This window comes from Athene noctua, chromosome 6, assembly GCF_965140245.1.
Source record: "Athene noctua chromosome 6, bAthNoc1.hap1.1, whole genome shotgun sequence".
Classification (NCBI taxonomy): Eukaryota; Metazoa; Chordata; class Aves; order Strigiformes; family Strigidae; genus Athene; species Athene noctua.
Window position 1 is genome coordinate 13,529,843 of NC_134042.1, and position 23,831 is coordinate 13,553,673.

The 23,831-nt window shown below is 47.4% G+C and overlaps 1 protein-coding gene across 6 annotated transcripts in view; it reads right to left on the reverse strand.

The window, feature by feature from the left end:
* Positions 1 to 4,027: 4,027 nt before the first annotated feature.
* The window catches only part of RGS6 (regulator of G protein signaling 6), a 289,933-nt gene continuing 270,129 nt past the window's right edge, over positions 4,028 to 23,831 (reverse strand). For 4 of the 6 annotated variants that reach the window (XM_074909645.1, XM_074909642.1, XM_074909643.1 and 1 more), the window contains one exon: positions 4,028 to 8,511. In XM_074909645.1, the coding sequence (XP_074765746.1) occupies positions 8,461 to 8,511 (51 nt within the window). In that variant the 3' untranslated portion in view covers positions 4,028 to 8,460. Of the gene's footprint in view, positions 8,512 to 14,144; positions 18,902 to 23,831 lie in introns of those variants that run through there. The other 2 variants (XM_074909644.1, XM_074909646.1) reach the window with 2 other exon arrangements.

Sequence of the window (23,831 nt, forward strand, 5' to 3'; positions counted from 1 at the left end):
CACACTGAGCCCAGAAAGATGGGTTCTCCCCATGTATTGGATGTGTGTGTATGAGCAGGGCTGGCTGAGGGTCCTTTCTGGTCCTGGCAAGACAAGCTTTTTTGAGAATACAGAAAGCTCTAGTTCGCTTGAATTGGCCAGACCATGCCCAAAATCTGTCTGTGCCCCAGCATGGAGGATCTAACATCTGGTATCAGCCATCAACTGGGGGAAGGACTCTGCTGCTGTCTGTATAAACAAACATGCAGCTGCACTGACAGACACACATACAGAAAATGGTGTCAGAGACTTCAGCTGTCCCAGAGGTGACAAAACAGCCAAGTAGTCCTGAATGTGCAGGCAAATGCAGCAAACTGGCTTTTGCCAAGGTGCTGCCACTCCCTGAGCTCAGGATGTGCCAGTCCTGCTCACGGGCCTGATTGTGCTGTGGGGCTGAAATTCAGAGGGGGTGAGTCCAAACCTACGTATGCATCCCCCTCCCCCTGTTTTCGTAATTGCAGCGCAGACACAGAGCTCAGTAGCCTTGCATGTAGCAGCTCTTGAAGAGCGTTTTAGTGAAGAAACTGATTCTTCAGCCACCTTAGGGAGGGAAATGTCAGTTTGACAACCCCTTCGTGAGCTGCACAGACCAGCCTCTCTAAGAGGGGGTCAGAAAACAAGAGTGAAGAGTGACGAGGGGGAAAGGCAGTGGAGAACCGCAGGTGCTGAAGCAATGGGGACGTGGGGAAGATCTGGCGTGATGGCGATGCAGCGTGCTGGCTGCATGACACACAGAGGAGCACTGATTGAGGAGAGCTGCAGGATGGCTGGAAGGTAAATAAACAAAGCGATTAAGCTTGTCCTGCAGGACAAAGGACTGCACATGGCAACTTTCTCAGTCTGACTGCCAAGATACTAAAAATGGACTCTCATGTGTGCTAAGCAGGGAGTCTAGCTGATGAAAGTATCAGTTCCTGTGGCTTGTACTGGTCCCTTGCTTCAAAACCAGCAAAGGTTGCAAGTCCTGCAGAGACAAATGGCACAAAGAAAAGAGAGATGCTCTGAAGGAGGAAAGCGTGTAGCTCCTTTCAGCCCAGTGGCCCCCAGCTGCCGCGGCTGGGCACAATGGGGGTGGCAGGCAGGTCTGGGAAGCAGCACAGCCCTCGGCGTGGGGTCGCTGGTGGTTGCACCTCGTCGTGCTGCCGTTGACTCGCACAGGCGCGCAGGGGCTAAGCTCCAAAGAGGAGAGCTGGGGCTGCAGATGCCTCTCAGCGCTGGGACCTGTCAAACCCGAGAGCTGCAGTCAGCCAGAGGTCTTGCTCTCCAGCGAGGCAGCTCTCCCAGCTGCCTGACAGGCTGCTTCCCGGCTCGTCTGACGGGAGCAGAGCCTTGCACAGGGTGCTGGTGCCAGGGGAAGGGATGAGGGTCACCGAGGAGAGCGCAGCTGACAGCAGCATGGATGTGGGCTGCGGGGAACCAGGGCGCTTGAACACCCCTCTGGCATTATACAGAGCTTTCCAGCTCGAAGAAGCCTTTGTTTGCCGTGTTGGCAAAAAAGTGTCGCCCAGAGGCGGGAGGCTGGCACAGGTGGTGGCAGCCGGGCTCCTCTCCCTCACAGCCCGCCGTGTCCCTGGCAGAATCCTGAGTGGCCTCCGTACTTGCGTGAGGCCAAAAATACTCAGCAGCAGTGACACATTCCCACTGTGCTGGGAGGGCAGTCAACAGGGGGTTGGTGTGAGGGGATGACGCTTCTTCCCACCTCCCCTGCCCGCTGTTTTAGCAGGGCACAATGGGGTGGCACTAGAGGATGATGCTTTTCATCCCCTGCGTCAGGGATTCGCAGATCCCATCTACCTTATGGGTGGTCCTCATGCACTGGCCACCACAGCCCCCCCATGTCCCCCCACGGTACTCCCCTCCAGCTGCCCTCCAGTCCCTGCCCTCTGCCAGGATGGGGACACAGCCCTGGAGAGAAGCAGTGGGCCTCTGGTGTTGGTCAAGTCCCCACGGACAGAACATGCTGTCCCAGTCTGGATGCCTTCAATCACACCCTGGGGTTAGGAGGCCCCTCAGACTTTTTTCCTTGTGTAGGAACATCCCACAGTGCCTCATCTTTCTGTGTTTGGCCCCAGATGACCTCTGAAGGGCAGAGTGTGGCATTTCAGAATCCCAGATGCTTTTAGGGGAAATGATGTGTTGTATAAAGCAGCATTTGAATTTTTTATCTGATGTGCCTTAATCCACGTGGCATCAGACTCATGCTGAATTATGACAAGAATCAGACACCCATGGTGCTGAGCTATGATGCTATGCAGCATACGGGAATAACTTGCACGTGGATGGACAGGAGAAATCTTTACAAGATCCAAAAGGGAACAATCACTCCTGAAATTCCAGGCCAGATGAGAATTTCCTAGTCCACCCATAGAAGGTGCTGCCTAGGGCTGGCTGTTGCCTACTATTTATGGAAAGATGGCATGGTTTAAATCCCCAAAGATGAGAGAGGAAAGCCCAGTTTAGTATTTCTGCTGACAGACAGCAATATTCAGGGATCAATACCAATGTCACAGAGAGTGTCCTCTGCCACATGAGATGTTCCAGGGTATCTTCTTGTGTCCCCAGATGGGATTGCACTGGTAAATCTAGTGTCATCGCTGTCAATCCTGTGTGGATGACCTGGGCACTTTTGACCATCTCAAACAGCATTAGATTCCTTCATGTGCAACTCATTTGAGCCCCCAGCCTGCAAATTGCTCCCTAAATTCTGCCCACTAACATTCACCCTCAGCACGGGGTGAATCCACAGTTTCCTACTGCAAATGCAAGAGGGCAACCACACTGACACTTGTGGCAATAGCCATAAATTCACATTAAAAGGCTTCAAGTAATAGCATTGCTGTGTAAAGAGAGCCTTTGAAAAGCTTGTTTCCAAATGCTTAGCAGCAGGATTAGAAGGTTGCTGGCTCTTAGCTGCGAGCTTTGCAGATGCTAGGGGCTGGCAAAGCAAAATCTGTATCACATGAAAAAGTTGATCAGGTCTGACTCTCTCCTGCCGTGAGATTACTTTTCTCACTACAAAGCATTTCTCCTCACCAGTAAGTTCAAAGTACGTATGGGCATGAAGATAGCGTATTGTTCACCAGCCCACTGTTCTGCTGAGCAGCCGCCTCGCTTGTTCTCCATCTCAGGTTATAAACAGTGTTGAGAAGCTGCAAAATTGCTCCCAGCTTAAATGACAAAATCATGATAACCTAGCCTATCTTACCCTACTGTGAGCTTGACTTTAATAATCCTGCTTAATCATTAAACCACAATAAGAGCAAGCCAAGGAGTTTAAGGCAAGAGCCAAGCCAAGGCATATCAGAGCACTCACTGCTCAAAACTTGAACTGAGCACAGTCAGCTAGAGACAGCGAAAGCCACATAAAGGGATAGCAAAGCTGTTGTGCAAAGGGTCAGAAAGATGCGGCAGAAAATTCCTATCTGTTGGATTGGCTGAAGAAGCCAGAGCCAGCTGTGAGCAGCTCCTGCTAGTCAGGAGTCTGCAGTGGTGCCCTATTTACATCCTTTTCCCCGGAGACCAGGTTGTTATCTAGCACACACACTCCATTCAAGCCTTGCTGTTCACATAGATGCTTTGACTAAACCCTCATGCCTGATGATTATTGAGTCTAACAATGGTCGCTGGTTATTTTCCAGAATGCTTTACCCTCCACTGAAGGGTACAAAGACAGCAAATGGACACACCTATTCTTTGCCCACCGTGCTGTGTATTATCTTACGGCAAACTGATTTTTTCTAAGGATGTTTCATTCAGAGGTGGGGTTAAATTTTTTTTAAAAAAAGGAGAAGCAGGAAAGGAGATAATATTAAAAAATAAAACTTGAGAAGGCACACTGCTTCTGTCACTCAGCTGGAGACACTGAGAACAGGGTTAGGCCAAGTCCTGCTGATGGAAGCATCAAGGACTCGGACTGAATCCATCACGATTATTCGCGTGCGCATGTGTGCATGACAGACAGAACAGATTTGGTCTTTATTGCTTTGACTTTTCCAGGATGCTCAATTTATTTGTGCATTTCAGGAAACAGAGCAGTACAATCAGATGTTCTGTACCTGGGTTTCCCTTCCCCCACCCTAGAACAGAAATAATTATAGGCTAAAAGCATCACCCATGCCAGAAGATGAGAGAGCCAAATCCTTTCCAAGGTAAAGGACTCACCAAAATCACCGCGGTTTCACCTGAGTCAGGACTAACTGAAGAACTTCACCACAGTCTGTGACAATTTGCTGAAGAGACAATGAGTCCATTTTGTATTTTCAGACCAAAATAATAGACTGGATGGGGGTATGCTCTTGCCTCAGCTTCCTTGAAAGTGGGGAGTGATAGGATTGGTATTGCTGAGATCATTCCAGAATTTGGGTTACCGTGCAGAAAACTGACTCATGCTTTGCAGTCCAAAATGGGGCATATTATGTCTTCATTGTCTTGCTACCACCTCTTGTAGGATTTGACTGCAGCATGGAAGCATCCTGATATAACTTTACAGTGCATCATGTTGTTGTTACTGTAGTAACTTATTACTAGGACACCTTGTGTTATCTTTATTGCTGCAGTACCTGGTACAAATGTACCACCATTTGTCCGCACACACCGTTATTACTGTCTTATTCCCCAAACTAATTTACTGCAGCGTCCTGTTGTGTCTTATTGCTGCATTATCAAAATGCTACTTTACTGCAGTGGCCTGTGTTACCTTATTGCTACATTTATCCTGGTATTATTATGTCAGCTTACTGCCACTTTTTATGGCTGCCCTGCTACCATTTTATTACAGTACTCTATGGGATCTTAGCGCTGAGTTATACTGAGAGTACATTAATCCATTTGCTTTAGCCTAACGCTGTCTGCACAGGCTTGTCGAACCTTCCTAGAGCTTGCCCTGCTGCCGTTTCGCCACAATAGCCACAAATACTCTGGATACTCTATTATCCAAGTAACAGTGTACAGCCATATTTCACAGCCATAGCCCTGTAAGCATGGGAAGCTTTGTAGCTAGCTTGCACAGCATGGACATCATAAAAGCTTTACAGACTGCCTTTCTTTGAAACAATGCCATTTAGAACATAAATAGAGGTGGAAAGCTGATTTCCTAACTCATCTTCAGGACGATGAGGTAGGTGGAAGACATGGGACGCTTATAAAGCAGCAGATTACTGCCTGCAACACTCAGCGGGATCCCGGTGAGTGTATAAGAGTGGCATCACTTGGAATAAGCAATGATGTCATTAAAAAGCAAAAATTCAATGATGTGGTTCATGTGGAAGTAGTTACATGTTAGTATCATCATACATGAAGTAAAAGACATGTGATGAGCAGTTCATACATGTTCCCAGGAGGAGGCCTTGTCTACTCTCATGTTTGTTTTAGAGAAATTTAGTCAGGAAATGAGGAGCAGAGCTTTCTTCTCTCCAGAGAATAGGCAGCTCTGTCCGCTCAGCTAGCCATTACTGAGCAGATTAGCTTGCACGAGTGTGCATTTAAATGGCAAGCTGTTCAGCATTCAGGCCCCCTGATGTACGCCCATATGCATGCTCTCTGTGTCTGTAAAAATTCCTTCCATGCACTCAACTGTTCAAACACAGCATATTCCCCACAGGCAAAACACTGCGGCGGCCAAGACGACGATGGTCCTGCAGGGACGGAGCAGGAAAGCCAGAGCAGGGCGCTTCGCTCACGGGGCAGCAGCACATCTCCAAGTTAAAGCCTGGCGTTGCCGCTCCCTGCACAGACCATAACCCAAATTTCACGTGTCCCATGCACCCACCAGCATCCTCCAGTCCTGCCCACATGTGCCTCTATGCTGCAGGACACTGAGGAGTAGCTCCATGGAGCTACCCCATCCTTGCCCCAGGAGAAGACCTGTCCAGTGTCAGGAACTCACTCAAAGCAGAGACCCAGACCCCCCTGGCAGCACTTCCTCATCGCTGCATCTTGCTACACACCAGAGTTTCATGCCTTATGCATGCATCCCGCTCAGGAATGCTCTGCAGAGCAGTTTGTGGGTTCACAGGACAGACGTCCTGTGGGAAATGCCTCAGCCTAGAGGCTGGCCAGCCCTGGCAGTAGAGTGGATTGGGGTGTGAGCAGCTGTTGGTTTACAGAGCTGCAGTGACGCATGGCAATGGTGGGTTTGACACAGATAAAAACACCATCAATGAGGCTCTGAGAAGAGCCAGCTTTTGCATTTTCCTAGCGACAATGTAAGGGGACACGTACGAATGTGCATGAGTGGACAACCGGGCCTGGTACGCAAAGACCCACTATTACCCGAGGGGACCCTCTGGCTGGGTGAGCAATAGAGGACAAACGGGTCCTGCAAGGACAGCTGCATGACAGTTTGGAGGGGATCTAATGTCCCCCCTTCAGCGGCAGGACACCACACGAACGTACAGGCACAGCCACGATGGTTCCGCAGCCCTGGAACTCACTTGCGTGTCATGTATGCGTAGGACGGACTTGGTCTGAAGACAGACAGCAGGCTGTTCATGGGAACAGGCCCATGTAAAGGACAAATATCATACTCAGTATTCTATTGTACATTCATGCAGGTGTAGAGAGTCCTATGCACCTTAGGTAAAATTGATAATAGATTTCCAGGAAAAAAAAAATAAAATAGAGGTCTCAAAATAAGAAATGGCATGGGTAAAGAGGGAAGGTACTTTTTCTGACAGAAATTACGCTGGCCTGATTTTGTGCATACATAGGCCTTAGATATTAGAATAATACTTGCTTCAGAAGTGAATGTTGTTGATAGCCAGCTGTCTACTTAGCTAAATGGTTTTGCCTAGGTAGGAATGCAAACTCGTAGCCATATAGCAATTTCTACCACCTGCACAAAAAGCCAATTTGCCTTGGCATGAGTGAAGAAGGCCAAAAAAATGTCTATTTTCACATATGCTTCAGATCTGAACTGCTTGCAAAATACAGGAGGTTTTGTGGCACTAAGTCAAATGAGTCTTGAAATTTCCATATATAGGCAATATACTGTATGTGAATGCAGTCCATTTCCCTATCTGTAGCTAGTATGTGTGGGGTTTCTAATTAAAGTCACTTCAGTTCTGTGCTCATCCTAGCCTTCATACTCCCAACAATTTGAAACAAGCTACTGGGTCATCTCTTGCAGTTGTATTCAAGGGCTGTAGGTCAGATGAGTTTTAGTGGAAGCTCATTTCCTCCAGCAGTACAATTTCACTCTTACAATGGTGCTTCTCAGCGGAGTCAGTTAACTGAGCATTATACCACAGCTGGGTGTGTTGCTGTTTAGGAAGGGTTACCTGGCACCCAGCGCCCTGCCCATTCACACTTTGCTTCTGCCAGTCCCATCTCCATCCGTTCCCTCTTCACTGTAGACTGAATTTTGATACCTGCCCACATCAGACTTGCCTTTCCCTGTATACACATGAGCAGATTTTTGGCCCTCTGTGATTGGAGTTGGAGTCTAATTCTATCTACTCAGAGTAAAGCTTGAACATCCATCATTGAGTAAGTATGCAAAACCCTAAATAAATAAAAAATCAAATACAGTATAAAACAAATCACTTTTAAATAGCGCGCGTGTGTGTGTGTGTGTGTGTGTGTGTGGTGTTTGTGTGTACATTACACATCTAAAACATGACTTTTTGAGCATCAGGCAGAGTCTGATCACATTTGCACTACACGCACATGCAGAGCGATTCCGCCGACGTCAGAGGATTTGCACCAGGATCAGTCTGACTCAATGGGGCAGATCCTCAGATGATGAAAACCACTCACACTCTTCTGACTTCAGCTGAGGATCTGGCCATCATCTCTCGACCTGCTACATGCTATTGGAGGGACCGCAGGTGATGAACCTAAATAGTGCTTTGTTGTTATTTTTTTCTTCATTGCTTTAAAGGAGGAGAGACATAGGAAAGAAAAACAAAGTCAATGAATCTGCAGGAGAAATGCATTTGAGATTTTGTGAGAAGGAGAAGCAGCTTCCAGCAGATATTTTATTGGATCCAGATGGCCACAAGAAAGGGAGCAAGTGAGATTGCGGCGCCATCTATTACAGCCATGTTTGTGCCGGGGAGAGAAGAGATGAAGGAAAAATACCGATCCCTCTCAGCTCTCCTTTCTCTAAGTTGTGGCTGGGTCTGTTTCCTTATAGAACAAGACAGCAAGCCCTTGCCTTGTCGACCTTCTGCATACAGTTAAGCGTGTTCCTCCAAACCCCAGTTGGAAACAAAGTACCTGCACAGAGCTCGCTGTCCTTACAAAGCTGTGCAGGGAGGAAAGTGTCGATGTAAACTGTGAAGAGACGTGCTCCCCTGGAACATGGCTCTCCGCTTGCACTTGCTCAGGCTCTGTTCCCCACCGGAATCTGCTCTCCCCGAAATGCCCCGTCCCCAGCAGCGGTCCCAGGCGTCTCTCCCGCGGGGCAGTCGGCTCAAGCCGTCAGGAGGACTGCATCAGGCCCGTGAGGCGCTTGCTGGCCAGAGACTTACCCTGGAGGGAGGGACAGACAGACAGACAGACAGAAGAGACCCGGAGGTGTGAGTGATGCTGTGGGATATCTTGGATGTGAGGGAGGGGAGTGGGGTGCATGGCCGCCCACCCCGGCCCTGCCGACAGGGAGGCAGGTGATGGGGGTGAGCGTGCCCCCAGCATTTCAGGTGCCTGCAGCTTTGCCCCATGGTTTGGCAAAGAGGGGTTGTGGCTAGCAACGTCCAGGTGGCTATCATTCAAGGGAACGCTGTCTGGTGAAGATTTTTCCTTTCTCCAGTTACATGGGAATTGGTGAAAGCAAAGTCCTGCTGGTGCCAGGCCACCGCTCCCATGCAGAGCCCTGTCCCAGGCCGGGCAGGGCTGCAACACTGAAGCCGCAGTGAAAGCTGGGACATCACTGCCTGTGAATCAGCATCTCCTGCACAGCATACACCACTAACAGATCTAGGAAAAAAGTCCTTTCAGAACTAACTTAGCCTGTCCCTGCCCTCATCCCCACTTTGTCCACTCCTTGGTCTCTTGTCTCCACGGTCACTGCTTGCCCACTCCTGCCCGGCCTCCCTGCCTTCCCTGCGCTCCCCTCCAGGCCACCACGCAGGTGCGTGGCCGTGGCAGCCTTGCTTGCACGCTGTGGGCACCCACGTGAGCTCTCCCACTGTCTGGCGGACCAAGGACCAGGGAGAAGGTCACCTGCCCATCTGAATCCCTTTGCTGGCTTAGGCCACACAGTCGCTGCTTTCAGAAGCAAGGGAGGACCCACAGCTGGGCTTCTCCATTTGCAAGCAGTAGGAAGGGTATATCCCCACAGGGGATATTGATGGCTTTGCAATTACTGATGTAACAGTGAAAAATTGTTTCAGGTATTGCACCAGTTGCTGTGTTCCTTTGGTGAGTTTTCCTCTTGAAAAATGATGTTTTTCTTAAAAGAAAAAAAAAAGGCTTGATTGAAATAAACATCCAGGGAATACCAGAGAGCTGTGGAATACCTAGCAGCTCTTAAACAAACTCCCCTACGTTACTATATTTAGCCAAGATTTCCTTCGCAATAGGAAGTCTTACTAACTGCTGTTTGAAAGAGCCACAAAAAGAGCAAGAGAAACAGATTATACAGTGAAACCGACTATGTGCAAAATGTAGGAAATTTTGAAATGTAAAATTTAGCAGGTTGTTTGAAATAAGCCTCGTTTAACAAGTTAACACCCTAACAAAAAAGGAACATCCACCCACCACCCCCCTTTAATTTCTAATCTCATCCCCTTTAGGGCTGTTCAGGAGGATGTAACTGTTCCCTTACAGAAGTCTCATTTTGTTATTCAGATGTGCGCTTTTTACCAAATAATTTACTCAGCTGCACAAACACATACTGCCTAATCTGGCCGCTTTCTGTACATCAGCAGTTGTCTGCTGGAAACCCTGTCGTCATTCGGACTGTCCTGCCCAGGATGAGAGCGCCACAGTCACGGCTTGCACCCAGGTCACAGCTGGGAAAGGACCAGCTCCCTCCTGGAGCTCAGAAGAGATGCCAGCACCGCTGCCATTTAAGGCATGCATGCTTTCTTATACTATAAATCAAATTATTGATTATTATTATTATTATTTTTAGGTACATTTCTGGGAAGCTTGTCCCAGTATTTCCCCACAAGATGGCCAAGTTTTCTGCGGGGCAATACGTCAGTGCTTGGGGGGCTGCAACCCCAGCTGTCATTTTGCTGCTGTTATGGAATACCAGAGAAAGAGAGCTAAGGAATTATCAGTTCCTGGATCCCATTTATAGGAAAAACATAAAGATGTGGATGTTAATTTCTGGAAGAATAACATGGCTGGTTTTAGGGGAAAAAAAAAAAAGTTAGTTTCCACCTATATTTGGATACTTCCTCAGGGAAAAAACCCATATAAGCCTTGGGTTTGTAAAATGACTATTCAGTGAGACTCTAACTAATCTGCGACAGGCAGTTTCTCTTGTTATCTTCTCACAGGCAGGCGGCTTGGGGGTACGCCAGCTCCCTGCGTCAGGGTCCAGTGGGGGTGAGGAGCAAATGCTGGTCCACATCCAGCCCTGATTTCAACATGCACGTGTTCAAAGTGGGAAGGGGGAAATGCCAGTGCTGGGCTGGGCCAAGGGGAGGGAGCAGCTGACAGAAAGGCTGCCTTGGAGAAGGTGGTGGGTCAGAAACAAAGCCAATGGCTGTGGTTTCCGCAGAGCAAATGCTCGCTCACGGGTTTCCCAGTGGTAACTGCTTCCCGTCGCAGGCAAAGGTGGTGGGCTCCATCTGCAGCTCTCCCACCTCGCGGGAAAGGCGTTAGCCCGGGAACCCAGTTCCAACGGCTGGCTTTGCTGCAAACTTCCCGTCTGCAGGCTGGGATGAGTCCCCAGCGTGGAGCCTGGCTGCCCAGGAGGATAACGGCGCCAGGGAAGTGTGAGGTGCCGAACAGCCTCACGAACGGGGACATGCAAACAGATGGGTGTGAGAAGCTCTGTTTTAAGACAGCGAGAAGCAGGCAGTGATATTGTCTGCGCAGCTGTTGCGTCCACCTCTGTGATAAGACAGATGGCGAAAGGATCCCTGGAATCAGACAGAGGGTGAAATTTTTGGCTACAAGCAAGAGTGCTGGGGTGTAATCGAGTGTAATGTTCAGCTTTGGTACTTTAGTGCCCCCCAACTACAGGCATACTGATGCAGGGGATTTTGTTTCAATTCAATGCAGAGACAAGCATCAGCCTCTGAGCAATACGAATAACTGCAGGCTGGAGGTGGGTGGGATGCAGGCATCTGATTTGGGATTCTCTCATCTTAAACATCCTCATTAAAATAAAGAGGAACAGGAAAAAACTGCATTTCATTAGGAAAACTGGTATCTGCTTCCTGTTACTAAAATGAACAACAAGGGAGCAAAGTGTTGTGTCACAGGTGGAAACGCTGGATCCACTTGCTAAAGTAAATCAATATGACTCAGTTGCTTTCACAGAACTGCTGCTGATTTACACCAGCTGAGGGGCTGGTCCATGGGCATCTGTTTCAGGTTTATCCCTCCACGGCTTCTTAGGCACGGAGTCCAGGTTTGTGCTAGCCGACTGATGAAAGCCAAAGCACAGCACAGGTGACAGCTCCTTTGGAATGGCACAGCAGCTCACTGCCAGCCTGCCAGACCCCTCCCCAGGACCCCAGCCTGCCAGGCCAAACCCGCCCGGCCCTGATCGCCAGGAGGGCATCCACGCCAGACACTCTGGGACGGCACCAGCGGGCCTTAGTGTCATCGTGGTCCTGTGTCAGAAAAGGGGCATTTGGGTGACCAGGAGAGGGTGGCCTGTGTTTGCCTTGAGACAGCAGAGGTGAGGCGCACCCCTCAATTTCTTGCAGTCCTGCGACCCTTCCCCTGAGGCTTGTGGGGCATGAGTGCCTGGCTCAGTCAGGCGAAAGGCTTCTTTGAGAAGTTGGAGGTGGCTAAATTGGGTCGTAGTTGGGTACAATACATGCCAAAAAAGTTCAGGCCCAAGAAGTCGTGTTGGGTCTCACCTGACACTCGGCTGGGATACCCTTGGGGAGATCTCTGAGTGAGGAAGTTTAGGATTATTACAATGTGGAAATCTGGCACAAAGAACAACTAGTTTCTGTAAAAAGGTTCAACCAAATTTTCTCCTTCCACATGTCTTCGTTTAGCATGAAACCAGTGAGTGCCCCCACATTTCTACCTGTTCTTTTCCCACTGAAGGAAAATGTCCACAACTCCTGCTTTATTTCCAGGAGAAATTTCATCTAAGCTGTGCTGACAGGGAATTTGGAAAGCTCATGATTTCAAGCTCAGCATGACTATAGTGCTTCTTTTACTCTGTCATATGCATATGCTGAATAACTTAAGTCAAGATTAGAGTGGATGTAAGGAATAAACTTTTTACATGAGGTTTAAAGCTTATACAGAAATTCCCAGTCCTCCAGTTGCAAAATATTTGTCACTATTAATTAGGGTTATGACAATTAAAAACCCAGACTGTTGTTGCCCAAACAGCATAGCACAAGCAGTAGGGCATATGTTGTAGGGCATATGTTGTGTGTCTTGGATGCAGGAAGGCTTTCTTTTCTCTCATTCCCCGCAAGCAGCTGAGCTGTAACACAGCTTTCAGGCAAGGATCACTTGCGGCTTCACCATGTCTTGCTAAAGGTAATGTCCAGTTCTCTCCATGCAGCTGAATAAATTTTTTTTTATACCCCTGAACACTGGCGTGACAGGAGCCTGAGTTTTTAGAGGTGGTGTAAAAATCTGAATTTGGAGTAACCCAAGGAAAATGTCAGAGAATTCTTAATAAACCTTATGAAACTGCCCCCCCGAATCTGAATTCCATGTACTTGGCCCATCCTACTGCTTGGCTGCATGTCAGGCAGAGGACCAGACTTCGGCACTTGTGGACCATCAAGGGCTCTCACTGAGGCTCAGTGAAGTGAAGATTAACCTGTAGGTCATGGGAGATGCTTAGCATCTTTGATGGCTGAGCCTTTGCTGAGCAGCTACTAAACTAAAGTGTAAAATGCAATTAGCAATTATTTTAATGAAGCAGAATTCAGCAATTTAACGTAGGCAAGAAGCCAAGTAAGAGAGAAAAGAAATATGTCTGGGATTTGACATGAAAAGGAGACAGCACTCCTTCTAAACCTCCTGTATGAGCCACCGGAGTTTCCATCTTGCTCTTTGCTTATATCTACCAAAACCAGCACTTTGCACAGTTGGGAGAGAGGGCAAAGGCTATGAACTATCTGTTTTAAACAATTTTAAACAGAACGTTTAGTTTGATTCAGTACCTGTGGTTTCACACAACGCTAACGTGCTCTGCCCAGCACAGAGTGCAGTTCGTGTTATCTAGCATGCAGACATTCACCACCAGCATGCACGAGCCAGCACTCCCATGCATGTTGCCAACAACCTACCTGAACACCCAGGCAGGATTTATCCCCTATGGAGCTTTGTGGCTACAGCAATGGGGGACAGGAGCCATGTGGGGAGCTTCTGGTACGGCAGTACAGGCTCTCCTTTCTGCCATGTCAGCACAGACCAAAGCGCTTCCATGCGGACTGGTCACCTCCCACTCCATCCACCAGCTTAAGACTTTTCTATAACTGACTCCACTTCTTGCTTTGTACCCCTCTTCGGCACTCAGGGCTGTCCTTTTCCCAGACTGTTGCCCAATCTGCTCCAAACAGAAGCACCACCTTCCCGAAGGAGAAGCCATCTCCTGGGGAGCGGTGTTGCCCCCTCCCTCTGTGAGACCACCAGCAGAGAACTGGGGTGTGTCTGCACCTCCACCAGAGATGAACAAACCCTACTTCCATCAGCTTGAATTTGAGTTTTTTAACATGGTGACAGGCACTACTCAAATCTCCTACATTTTAGCTAATGCACTACAAGAACTTTGGCAGCAGGCAGACAACATCCTGCCACCAAACTTTACTTCTGAAGAAAGAGATTGCCAGGGCCCTAGCCCTGCCAGCACTGTTTGGTTTTCAATGTTATATTACGCTGTAGATCTTGGGGAAATTTTATTTTGGTATCATTTAAAAAATATTATTTTTATTAGATTTTTTTCTCATTAAACGATACATTGCAAACGTAAGATAAAGTAACATAAATTAATGACATTAAATATGAAACAGAGTTAAAACATAAACAATAAAGGAAAATAACTTAGTTCAACACAAAATAAACACAGACACGTAAACTATGAACATATATAACATAAATTAGTGCACAAATGCGGTGGATAATGCCACCAATTAAATGCTGACACAGAATGAAAACAGGAGCTGCAAAGTGGCTGTAGAGGGTAAGTAGGGGGATGGCTGCTCCCAGCGTGCAGGGTCTCACCCATTCTCACCAGCACGGTCTCACGAGTTACCCCCAAACTCCTGCAGAGTGGGCCCCACTCGTCTTGTAAGGCTTGGCTGACAAGTTACCTGAGCTTCTCACCATTACTGCCCCTCGCAGCGATGCATTAGGTTTTTACATTTGATAGTGCTTTTTTTCTCTCCCAGCTTGTATCGCTAAGGGAACAGATCAGAGCTGCAGTCCAGTTAAAGTTGATGTTGTCCATACCCATTTTATTTTGTAAGGATTTCCTAGGCTTCCTAAGCGAGGCATTGCACTTTGCTTTGAAAAATACCAGCACACCACTGCGTACGGCACAAACCAGGAGCTGACATAAGCCCTGTACTCACCCACTCCTAGAACAGCTTCGTAACAGTTGGGGCTCTCCTCTAGTATCCTACCAGCACCAGGAGGAAGATCCTCTTCTGCTGTGGAGCAGTCTGGGGTCCTTGTATCTGAGAATGTTTTTGAGCCAGTTTTGACATTAGTTGAACCATACTGATGGCTTAAACTTACCACACGGAAGGAGGGCCCTTCAGCACAGCCCTGCCAGGTGGGCCTTGGGCTACGGATCCAGGGCTCATCCTTCCCTCCAACAAAAAATGGGAAGACAGAGGCACAGATGGATCACTGCAGTCAGTATACAGTGGTGTAGTAGAGTGTTTTTTCAAGCCACCTCAGAAAATGCCCTTACTGCATGCTGTTAGTCTAGCTCTCAGGTAGGGTGCGATTCTGTTCTTCCCTTTGTGTGCAACCAACTCTGTTTGTTTAACTGCCTTCAGGGGGACTGGGAACCAGATATGTAAATATCTTGCACAGTCAGAGGAAAACAGAACCACCACTGAAATATCAAACCCCTCTGGAGTATCAGAGTAAGCTTGGCTGAAATTGCAGCAGGGGCTGAGCCCACCCTCCCCTCCCAAACACCTCGCTAAGGTCCTGGTTCAGTACCTGCAGCTAGCAGCTAGACCTGTCTGTAGTGGAAAGGTACCAACTTTTATCTTCCAGAGTTTGTATGTGGCTGGAATAAAAGACAGTAAATGAATAGTAAGTGTGTCCTGAGCTCCACAGAGTGCCTTTCATCCAGAAGGATCCCAAAGCACTTCACAAACCATACACACAGGGATCACTCACCCACTGCTGGAAGGTAGCGACCTCAGGGGCGAAAGGCAGCTGTCATTCTGCAGCACTACACAGTGGTGTTTGTAGGAAGGGAAGAATAACTTATCCACTAGAAACAATAAATACTTATCCTTCAAAGCAGCCCCTGTACACAGACCTGACTATGCAGCACACATGCAACACATACATCCCAGCACTTACCAAACTGACGAGCGTGCAGCGTAAGCCTACGCAGCGCAGGCATTTTCCAGGTAAGGTGCTGTGCCAATACCAGGAATAGATGTGACGTATTCAAGTGTGCAGCAGCCAGTCAATGCATGTGCTGTACAGGCCGCGCACCCAGGCCTCCGCAGTGTCAGGTGCTGACACTGACTAGTTATCGCACAGAAGAGAACAATCAAACAGGTTGTGGATGTTGACTGGATCCCCTCACACCTTGGGTATATTCTGATGCTTTCCATCACCTATGTAACACAAGTACCTTTTCCCAGCAAAACCCAGTAATTGTTAATGACTGGAGTAGTGGAGCAAGGACATTTTCCTTTAAAGTAAAATATCTTCCAGAGATAAAAATAAACCTTTTCCCAGATGTCTTTTGTTGGTGACAAATCTAGAAAACTCTGGCATCCATTCCTACATCCTTCCCTTCTAGCTGTCTGTTCTGATATCCACTTCATTAGCATTTCAGTGCATCACCTTTTTATACTTCCCAGTTTTTCAACCACTATTCTCTACCCATAATGGCTTAAACCTTTGTCTTTATTATATTGCAGGTCATGAATACTTTCCATGCCTTCAAATGCTGTTATCTATTTATGCAAGCTGGTAGAGCTGGGAAAGTGAAAAACTGGAAAAGCTGGTAAGTATATGACAGTTCTATGAGATTATCAAGAGACCAGTTAAAAAGAGAGCCCTGATGATATCAGGCAGCAATTCTTTCTGCAGCCTTATGCCTTCTTCACTGTGTTCATGGCTAGTATTTGTAATACATCACAGTGACACACAGCTGTGCAAAATATCAGGCAGTTCACCTGAGAAAGATAAGATCCCATCAACACATTTCATGCGTGTGACACCACACTCATGAATAGGAATAGGACCAGGACAGTTGGACTCTGATCCAACAGCAGACAAACCCAGAGGACATAAAAAACAGCATGAGGCAATAGCAGTAGCCAAGGGATGAAGCTGAGGAACAGGAAGATGGGAAGTGGCAGCAGGGAAGAACAACAGTAACAACACAGAGCTGGAAGAGTATGCTGACAGCATCTAGGAAGGGACAGCCAGCAGGCAGGGTAAACATGAAGGCTTTCACAGCTGTGTATTAAAAATGAATACATACACGTGGAACTGAAACTAAATGTGGGAGTTTGGGTTTCACTGGGTACTGAACTGGGATGCACTTACAGTCCTGAGCATCCTGCTAGTTTGATACAAAATAGCCAAAAGAGATCAGAAAGCTAAAGCGAAGGAAATGCTATCATGAAAATGCCTGTTTGCACCACTGCAAGGAGGAGGAGGGTGTTTTAGGCTCCAGACAGAAAGCATCCTGGCCATGAAGAAGGACAACTACGTCAAATACAAAATCTCCAGTCCTATTTTCATTCCTGGAAAAGTCATCCTCGCATGAGAAACCACGGTGGGACGCTGTCTCCGCAGTCATTGAGGATGTAACGTGGGACTTGGACTACAATGCTTTGTATGCTACAGAGCATACAAACCCACCCTGCTGCTGCTAACGCCAGGAATACAGCGGCTCCTGCTTACCAGGTTCTGCCTTCTGCCTACTGGAGCTCCGCCTCCGATGGTTAATGAAGCTGGGCCAGTCTTTCGATTCAGTTATTCACCTATGTCTGGGAACTGAGACGATCTTCAGTGTTCATTAACTTGCTGTCCCGTACAAAATGTTCCATCCATAATCATATTCTTAATCTACAGTCTACTTCCCACGCAGCTCAAACACAGACCACCTCTTCCTTCATCTTATTCTCTTTCTGCACCAAGTTGAATTTACCACTTGGAAAAGCTCCTGGTTTCTTCATACCTGACTCCTCAATACATTCCACACCACATCTCTCTATCTGATGTCTTCTATTATGCTGACTTTAAAATAAATGTCCTGAGTCTTTTAGTCTCACTAGTGTACTGGGTCTGGCTGGGCTGGAATTGGTTTTCCCCTACAGCAGCCCTCACGGTGCTGTGGTTTATGCTGGGAGCAGGCAGGGTGTTGATAGCACCCTGGTGTTGTGGCTACTGCTGAGCAGTGCTTACACAGCACCAAGGCTCTTTCCAACATTTTCCCTCCCCCGGTGGGACGGGGTGGGCAAGATCTTGGGAGGGGACACAGCCAGGACAGCTGGCCCGAACTGACCAAAGGGACATTCCAGACCATGTGACATCTGCTCAGTATAAAGCTGGGAGAAAGGAGGAAGGGGGCGGGGTCACCCTGGGTCCTCCGAGGCAACCACTAAGTGTATTGAGCCCTGCTTCCGGAGAAGGCCCCACATTGCCTGGTCATGGGAAGTAGAGAATAAATCTGTTTGCTTTTATTTTGCTTCCACGCGCGAACCTTTGCTTTGCTTTGCTTATATTAAAACTGCTTTTGTTTTACCCACAAGGGTTGGTCTATCTTATTTTCTTTCCCCTCTTTGCCCTGTTGAGAAAAAAAGGGGGGGGGGGGGGGGGGAAGTGACAGAGCAACTTGGTGGGTACCTGGCACTTAGCCAAGGTCAAACCACCACAACTACATACTCATATTTCCTCTAGGACTTAACAGGAGGGCTCCTTTTCCCATTAACTATCACACTCTTTACAGACTGTAATGGTGAAAGATAAAGTGCAGCCTGTAGCATACCACATGGAAGCATAGGCTGTAGGCAGCCACAGCAGGCCTGCACACATCACACCTCCACATACACTGTGCTGGACCACTACGGTTTGAGGAAGAAGGCAGGGAAAACACAGGGAAAGGGATTTCCCACAGACTCAAATATCCAGCCAAAAGCCTGGCATTTGCAGCTTCACCGCCCAAGTCTGTTCAGCACTCTGACCATGGCCGTTTGGCTTGCCTGGTCCTGCCGTTGCTTGGGCTCAGTTTCACAAAGGGCTCTGGCCAGCAAACACCTCTTGCTTCTCCCAGGTTGTGCAACTCTTCTCTCCATCCTCAGGCAATGGAAAAGACGCACAAAAGCTTCTTTATCTTCTTCAGGTAATGAGCTTTTTCAGTCCAGGAATGTAATGCCTAACAGTGTACCACCATATCAGTTGGTTCAGACAGAAGTTTTAAAAACTCTGAATGAACAATATATCACTGGTCTGGCTACTCTCTTGTCCTTTAAAGCATGAAGATTGAGAACTCTGATCCTCTCCAAAGCTGTACGTGTGTGTGCACCTTTTGTTCTTAAAGAAATGTCAGCTGGGAATAAAAGGCAGAGATCTAATCAGCATTGGGTCACCACCTCCATATTGAGTCAGAAAATTTAATACCAGTTTTCTTACAGGGGAAATTTCTTCCTTGGAATATAGAAATTTTAGGGAAGTTTGAATTCAAGTCTGAGTATCATGGCCCAGGCTTACCTAAATTACCTGCTGAGGCTGGTATCCATAGGTTTAATCCCTGTTATTGCTGGAGGAACCATTGCTGCCTTTAGAGATAATACTCAAGATGCTGCAAGATGCAACAAAGGAACGCTCCCCTGTTTCCCCCTTTATTAAATGTAAATGGCCACCAACACAAGTTAGGCAGACACTTGGTAGCTTCCTTTGCGAGACAAAAGCAGCAGTGGTTTCCCTAAATGTACTCATTACAATATATTTTCCTTCTACTCTTGGCTCTGAAGGATCATCTCGGCTTATGAGAACTAAGCTTCTGTCTATCTGATTATTAAATCATTTCTAAAGCAGATGGGAAACTATAGTAGTTTAAACAGCTAGGCTGAGACTGCATGGCTAAAAATAGTATAGCGGGCTCCTTTTAATTAGTAAGATGATCAAATATGACAGAAGAAAGAGATGTAGATATATGGATTTGTGTGTATGTGTGTCTTTAAAATTAAGTTATTACCTCAATACCAGGTATTATTTATAACATATATGATACATGATGTCTGATTTTTATGATGTCATTTATCTTCACTTGGGAGAGGAGACAGGCTAACTCTGCTTTCATAATGTCAATTCTTGCTGGATTCAAAAGGAAAATTGTAATAAGATAAACCTGCCACCACGCGCAGTGCCACCATTTTTTAAATGAGGTGGATTAGTAAGTGCTCCGATGCAATAGACTGTCAGATCCGCCACTCCCTGAGATCGGCCCTGCCCCAGGGTCCCTGTGGAGAGCACAGAAGAGCCAGTCTAGCTTTATACCTGTGATTTCAGGGCATGGGAGCCCAGCATAGGGCTATAGGGGTCAGGGACCATGATGTCTATCCTACCACTGTGCTGCCCACATATTTTTGAGGACTCTTCAAAACCTGAACAGGAGAGAAAAGAAATCTGCTGCCCCTCTGCTCCCGCAGTGCTGGCCGACATGTGCCCTGTACTGATCTGCTCCATCGTGCGGACATGGCTCATTGGTGTTCACCAGATGACTGATGACAGTGATGCTTGGTCCTGGGAGCACACAGCTGCTTCCCAGGCTGTGGTGGGGGGCTGCCATGAAGCACGCACAGATGCTGCAGCTGCAGGCTTCAGAGAGGTAAGCTGAGGAGGTTGAGGATGTCTGGCACGTTGGGCACTGGGTCAGACAGATGTGCTCTGGCTACAAGAGGAACCCAGACAGGGAGACACTGCAAACTATGCCCTTCGCTACACGAGGACCTCACCAGCAGTGGGCACAACCCTCTTCTTGGCCATTACACAAAGGTAACCGTCCCCACAGTGAGAATTCTCCTGGCAAAATCTTGCTGTCAGTGTCCTGCTTAATGCAGACCAGATAGCACCTGACTTCCAGAAAGATCTGGTGCAACAACCTGGTGCATTCACTAGTCATAAGCTGCCTTCTCCTGGTCAAAAGTACCAAGGCAAGGAAGACGAGACAGTGGGTCCTGTAGGAATTGAAGAGTGATATGAAAAAAAAAAAATCTGTAAACTGCTGTTCTTTCTTATTCCCCACTGATTCCCTTGAAGGTGGCAAGCCTCTGGCTGGTTAGCAGGGCTCCCTGGTGACTTTCTAAAGGATGTCAAATAGTCTGGGGTTAATCTCTGTCTCCTAGGTTGTGACTCTGAGATAAGCAGGAGCCCTGAGGGTAAGATGACTTCCACTTGCTCTGAGTCTGTGCTCCCAAAGCCAAGCTGTACAGCTTCCCCCCTAGTGCAGGAGAGCAATTCAGAAACACTGAAAGGTTTTTCTGGGGAGGGGTTTAACCCAAGAAAGAGGCAAAACGCCTGCAACACTGTTTGCAGTTTGTCAAGAAAGCTTTACTGTTTCTTTTTCTGAAGTGTTGTATTTTTTTTTCTGTCTTTCTCAAACAAGAGGTGGTGAGATCCAAGCAACTAGTACAAGCAAACCTAGAGAGTCTGACTCTTCACCCAAGTGAAGACTCACTGTCTAAGGAGCTGGGCATATCTGGCATTCTGACTACAAATAGCCCTTCTCTGGTATGGAAAGCACCCCTCTAAGTACAGCATCATGAGCAAGGAAGGGGTCATGAACCTCCACCTCCATGCTCCTGCTCTGGCTCTATGCCACCTACACTGTTAGTGGAACTAAGTTCCCCAAATCTGAGTACAGTGATGCAAAAAGGAAACATCACTAGATATATGTCTTCCCTCTGTTGCTTATCACAGTTGAAAAATCATAGCAAATTCAATCAATAGTAACTGCTTTATTTGAAGAAATAATGAGGAAACAATGACCTTTGTGGGAGGTTCTCAATAGGTCTGAAGTGGCAAAGTACTACAGGGAATAATAGCTGATTGATGCTGGGAGAGAATTTGCTCTGTATTTTAAAACACATTTTAAATATTCTTGTGACCTTACTAATCATGGTGATGCAGAGGCCACTTTATTCCTCACTGTAAGGGTCTTTGAGCTGTTCCTCAACTAATAATTTTCTTGATGTTTCTGCTAAATGACATACGTCTTTGGTAAAACCGTGTTCTTGAAATCTGTATTTAAACCTTGAAATTCAAATGCAATTAAAATTCATGGTTTTGCCCCAAAACAAAGTTCTGGAGGTCTACCCCAAGTTTTGCATCATGTTTCCAGTTCCTGTAGCTTTGGCAGGGTTTCCCAGTGAGTGCGAAGGCTGTGGGGCACGTCTGGCTGGGCAGGGCCCGCCAGGCCGGCTCGGACCTCCAGGAGCTGCTCCAGCGGGCAGCGCATTGGCCAAAGTGCCCAGGGACTGGAGCGCGGGCTCCCACGATAAGGTCAGGCCTTCAAGGACCTCAACTCAAACATTTCACAAAATGCTGGGTCACATGCCACAGTCAAATCTGAAAATTTCCCTGGGGTTCTACTGTGCCCTCCCAGTGCCAGACAGAGCAGCATGGTCTGGAGGTGGCCCAGGTCCATGGGCAGTTTATAGTACAGCCAGTCTAGGAGCCATTACTTCATCTCAGCGATGGCCCCATAAGGCAAATAAACTTCTAGCCCTGGTTATTTTGGATGTTCCTCTTACAGCCATCACTAGAAATGTGACCTCATATTATTCTGTTTGCAAAATAGGCTTAGGGCTCCCCATTAAAGAGAGACGAGCATCAGGGCTCTGTTCCAGCCAAACCTTAAGCATATGCTTAACTTCAGCATGCCTGTGCATGGTCAGCGTGAATATGTGATCTTGTAATGAGCAATCACTAAAGCATAGTGGAGTTCTGGGAATGAGGGCCGCTGTATTGCTCTATTCCTACACAGTCAGGGAACTGCAGTGCAATTTGGAGAACTAGAGCATGCAGAATTAACTTCATCTTAATTTAGTCCCCTGAGTAGGCCATAAAGTTACCACTTTGGTAATGCTGTCCTCTGAGGACATTATGACATGCCAACATAGTGACTGTTTTCTCATCTGATGGTAGTGACGAACTGCCATAATGTAAAGCATAAAAAATTCAGACCCTTCCTAGTTCTGGTAGCTCCCATGCCATCAGAGGATGATATTTTGTATCTGTATTCAGAAAAATGAAAGAAAATATTTACAGTATGCTAGCCAGTAAAACAAAGATGAACTAAGTGCCGACCAATCTGCAACTGTTTTCTTTACAGGTACTTGCATGATAATTCTACCATCCCAAACTGAGCTTGTCAAGTTACCTTTCAAATCAAATGCAAAAGAAAAATCCGTCCTTGGCTGTGTTACTGTAAACCCAGCCAGTCTAGTAAAGTGAGAGTTACTCTTCCGTGTATTTGGCAAATCTGGGAGCAGAATTTAACCACTCGGTGTAAATATTTCTGCATAGTTTGTTTGAAAAAATCTTGCCTACTCCTCTTTCTGGCAGACTCTTAGAAAGTAGTAAATATGCAGATGGGCATAGTGATATATTTTGTATCAACATATTTTAAATGTGTGCATATGCATTAGCTATATAAATACATTCCCCAGGAAGTCTGCCAGTGGATATACTACAAAGCTCTGCGTATTACATTTGGGTTTGCTTGTGCAGAAGCATGGCAGCATCAGAAAGAACCCCTCTAGGCTTATTTGCACTGTATATACACATAGTCCAATGCCTTCATTATAAAGCTGTTATAAAGCCACAAGAACGTCTGTGAACTTTCCATGAAATATTGTTCTGTACAGTAGCTTCTATGGGAATCACCCGCGTGATGACTCTCTGCTGACCCAGTATTGCTTTACAACTAAAGATGGGCGATACATGCAGACCGTAGCAGTATGGCAAATCTGTATGATTTAGGAAGTCAGAGTGTATGTGATACAGAACAACACAAGAGTAATTCCCCACTGACCCAGTTGCTGCATCTTCAGCTCTAGCCCTGTGCCTGCTCTGTGCCACCCCACGCACACAGTCTGTCCCCTCGTGCTGCCCAGTATCCCTGCTTCTCCACCTACCTGTGGCATTTGCCTCTGGCCCTGCCCCCTCTCCCTGCTCTTCCCTGGATCTAGACAACCTGCTGCATATGCAGACCCCTGACAGCAAGTGTGACGGGTGGGTCTTGCCCAAGCTGTGGGGTCCTGCCCTGATGGCTGGAGATAAGTAGCTCTGGCCAGTGCCCAACGCCGCCCTGTGCGCAGCACCCCTTCGCAGCCAGACCGGCTCCCCCACTGGAAGGACTGGCTGGAGGCTGAGACTGGCAAAGGACAAGAGGGGAGAGGACATCTGACCTCTGCCCTTGAGATCCCACCATCCCCTTATCTAAAAGGTTTAACAGTGTCACATTTCTTGCTGTT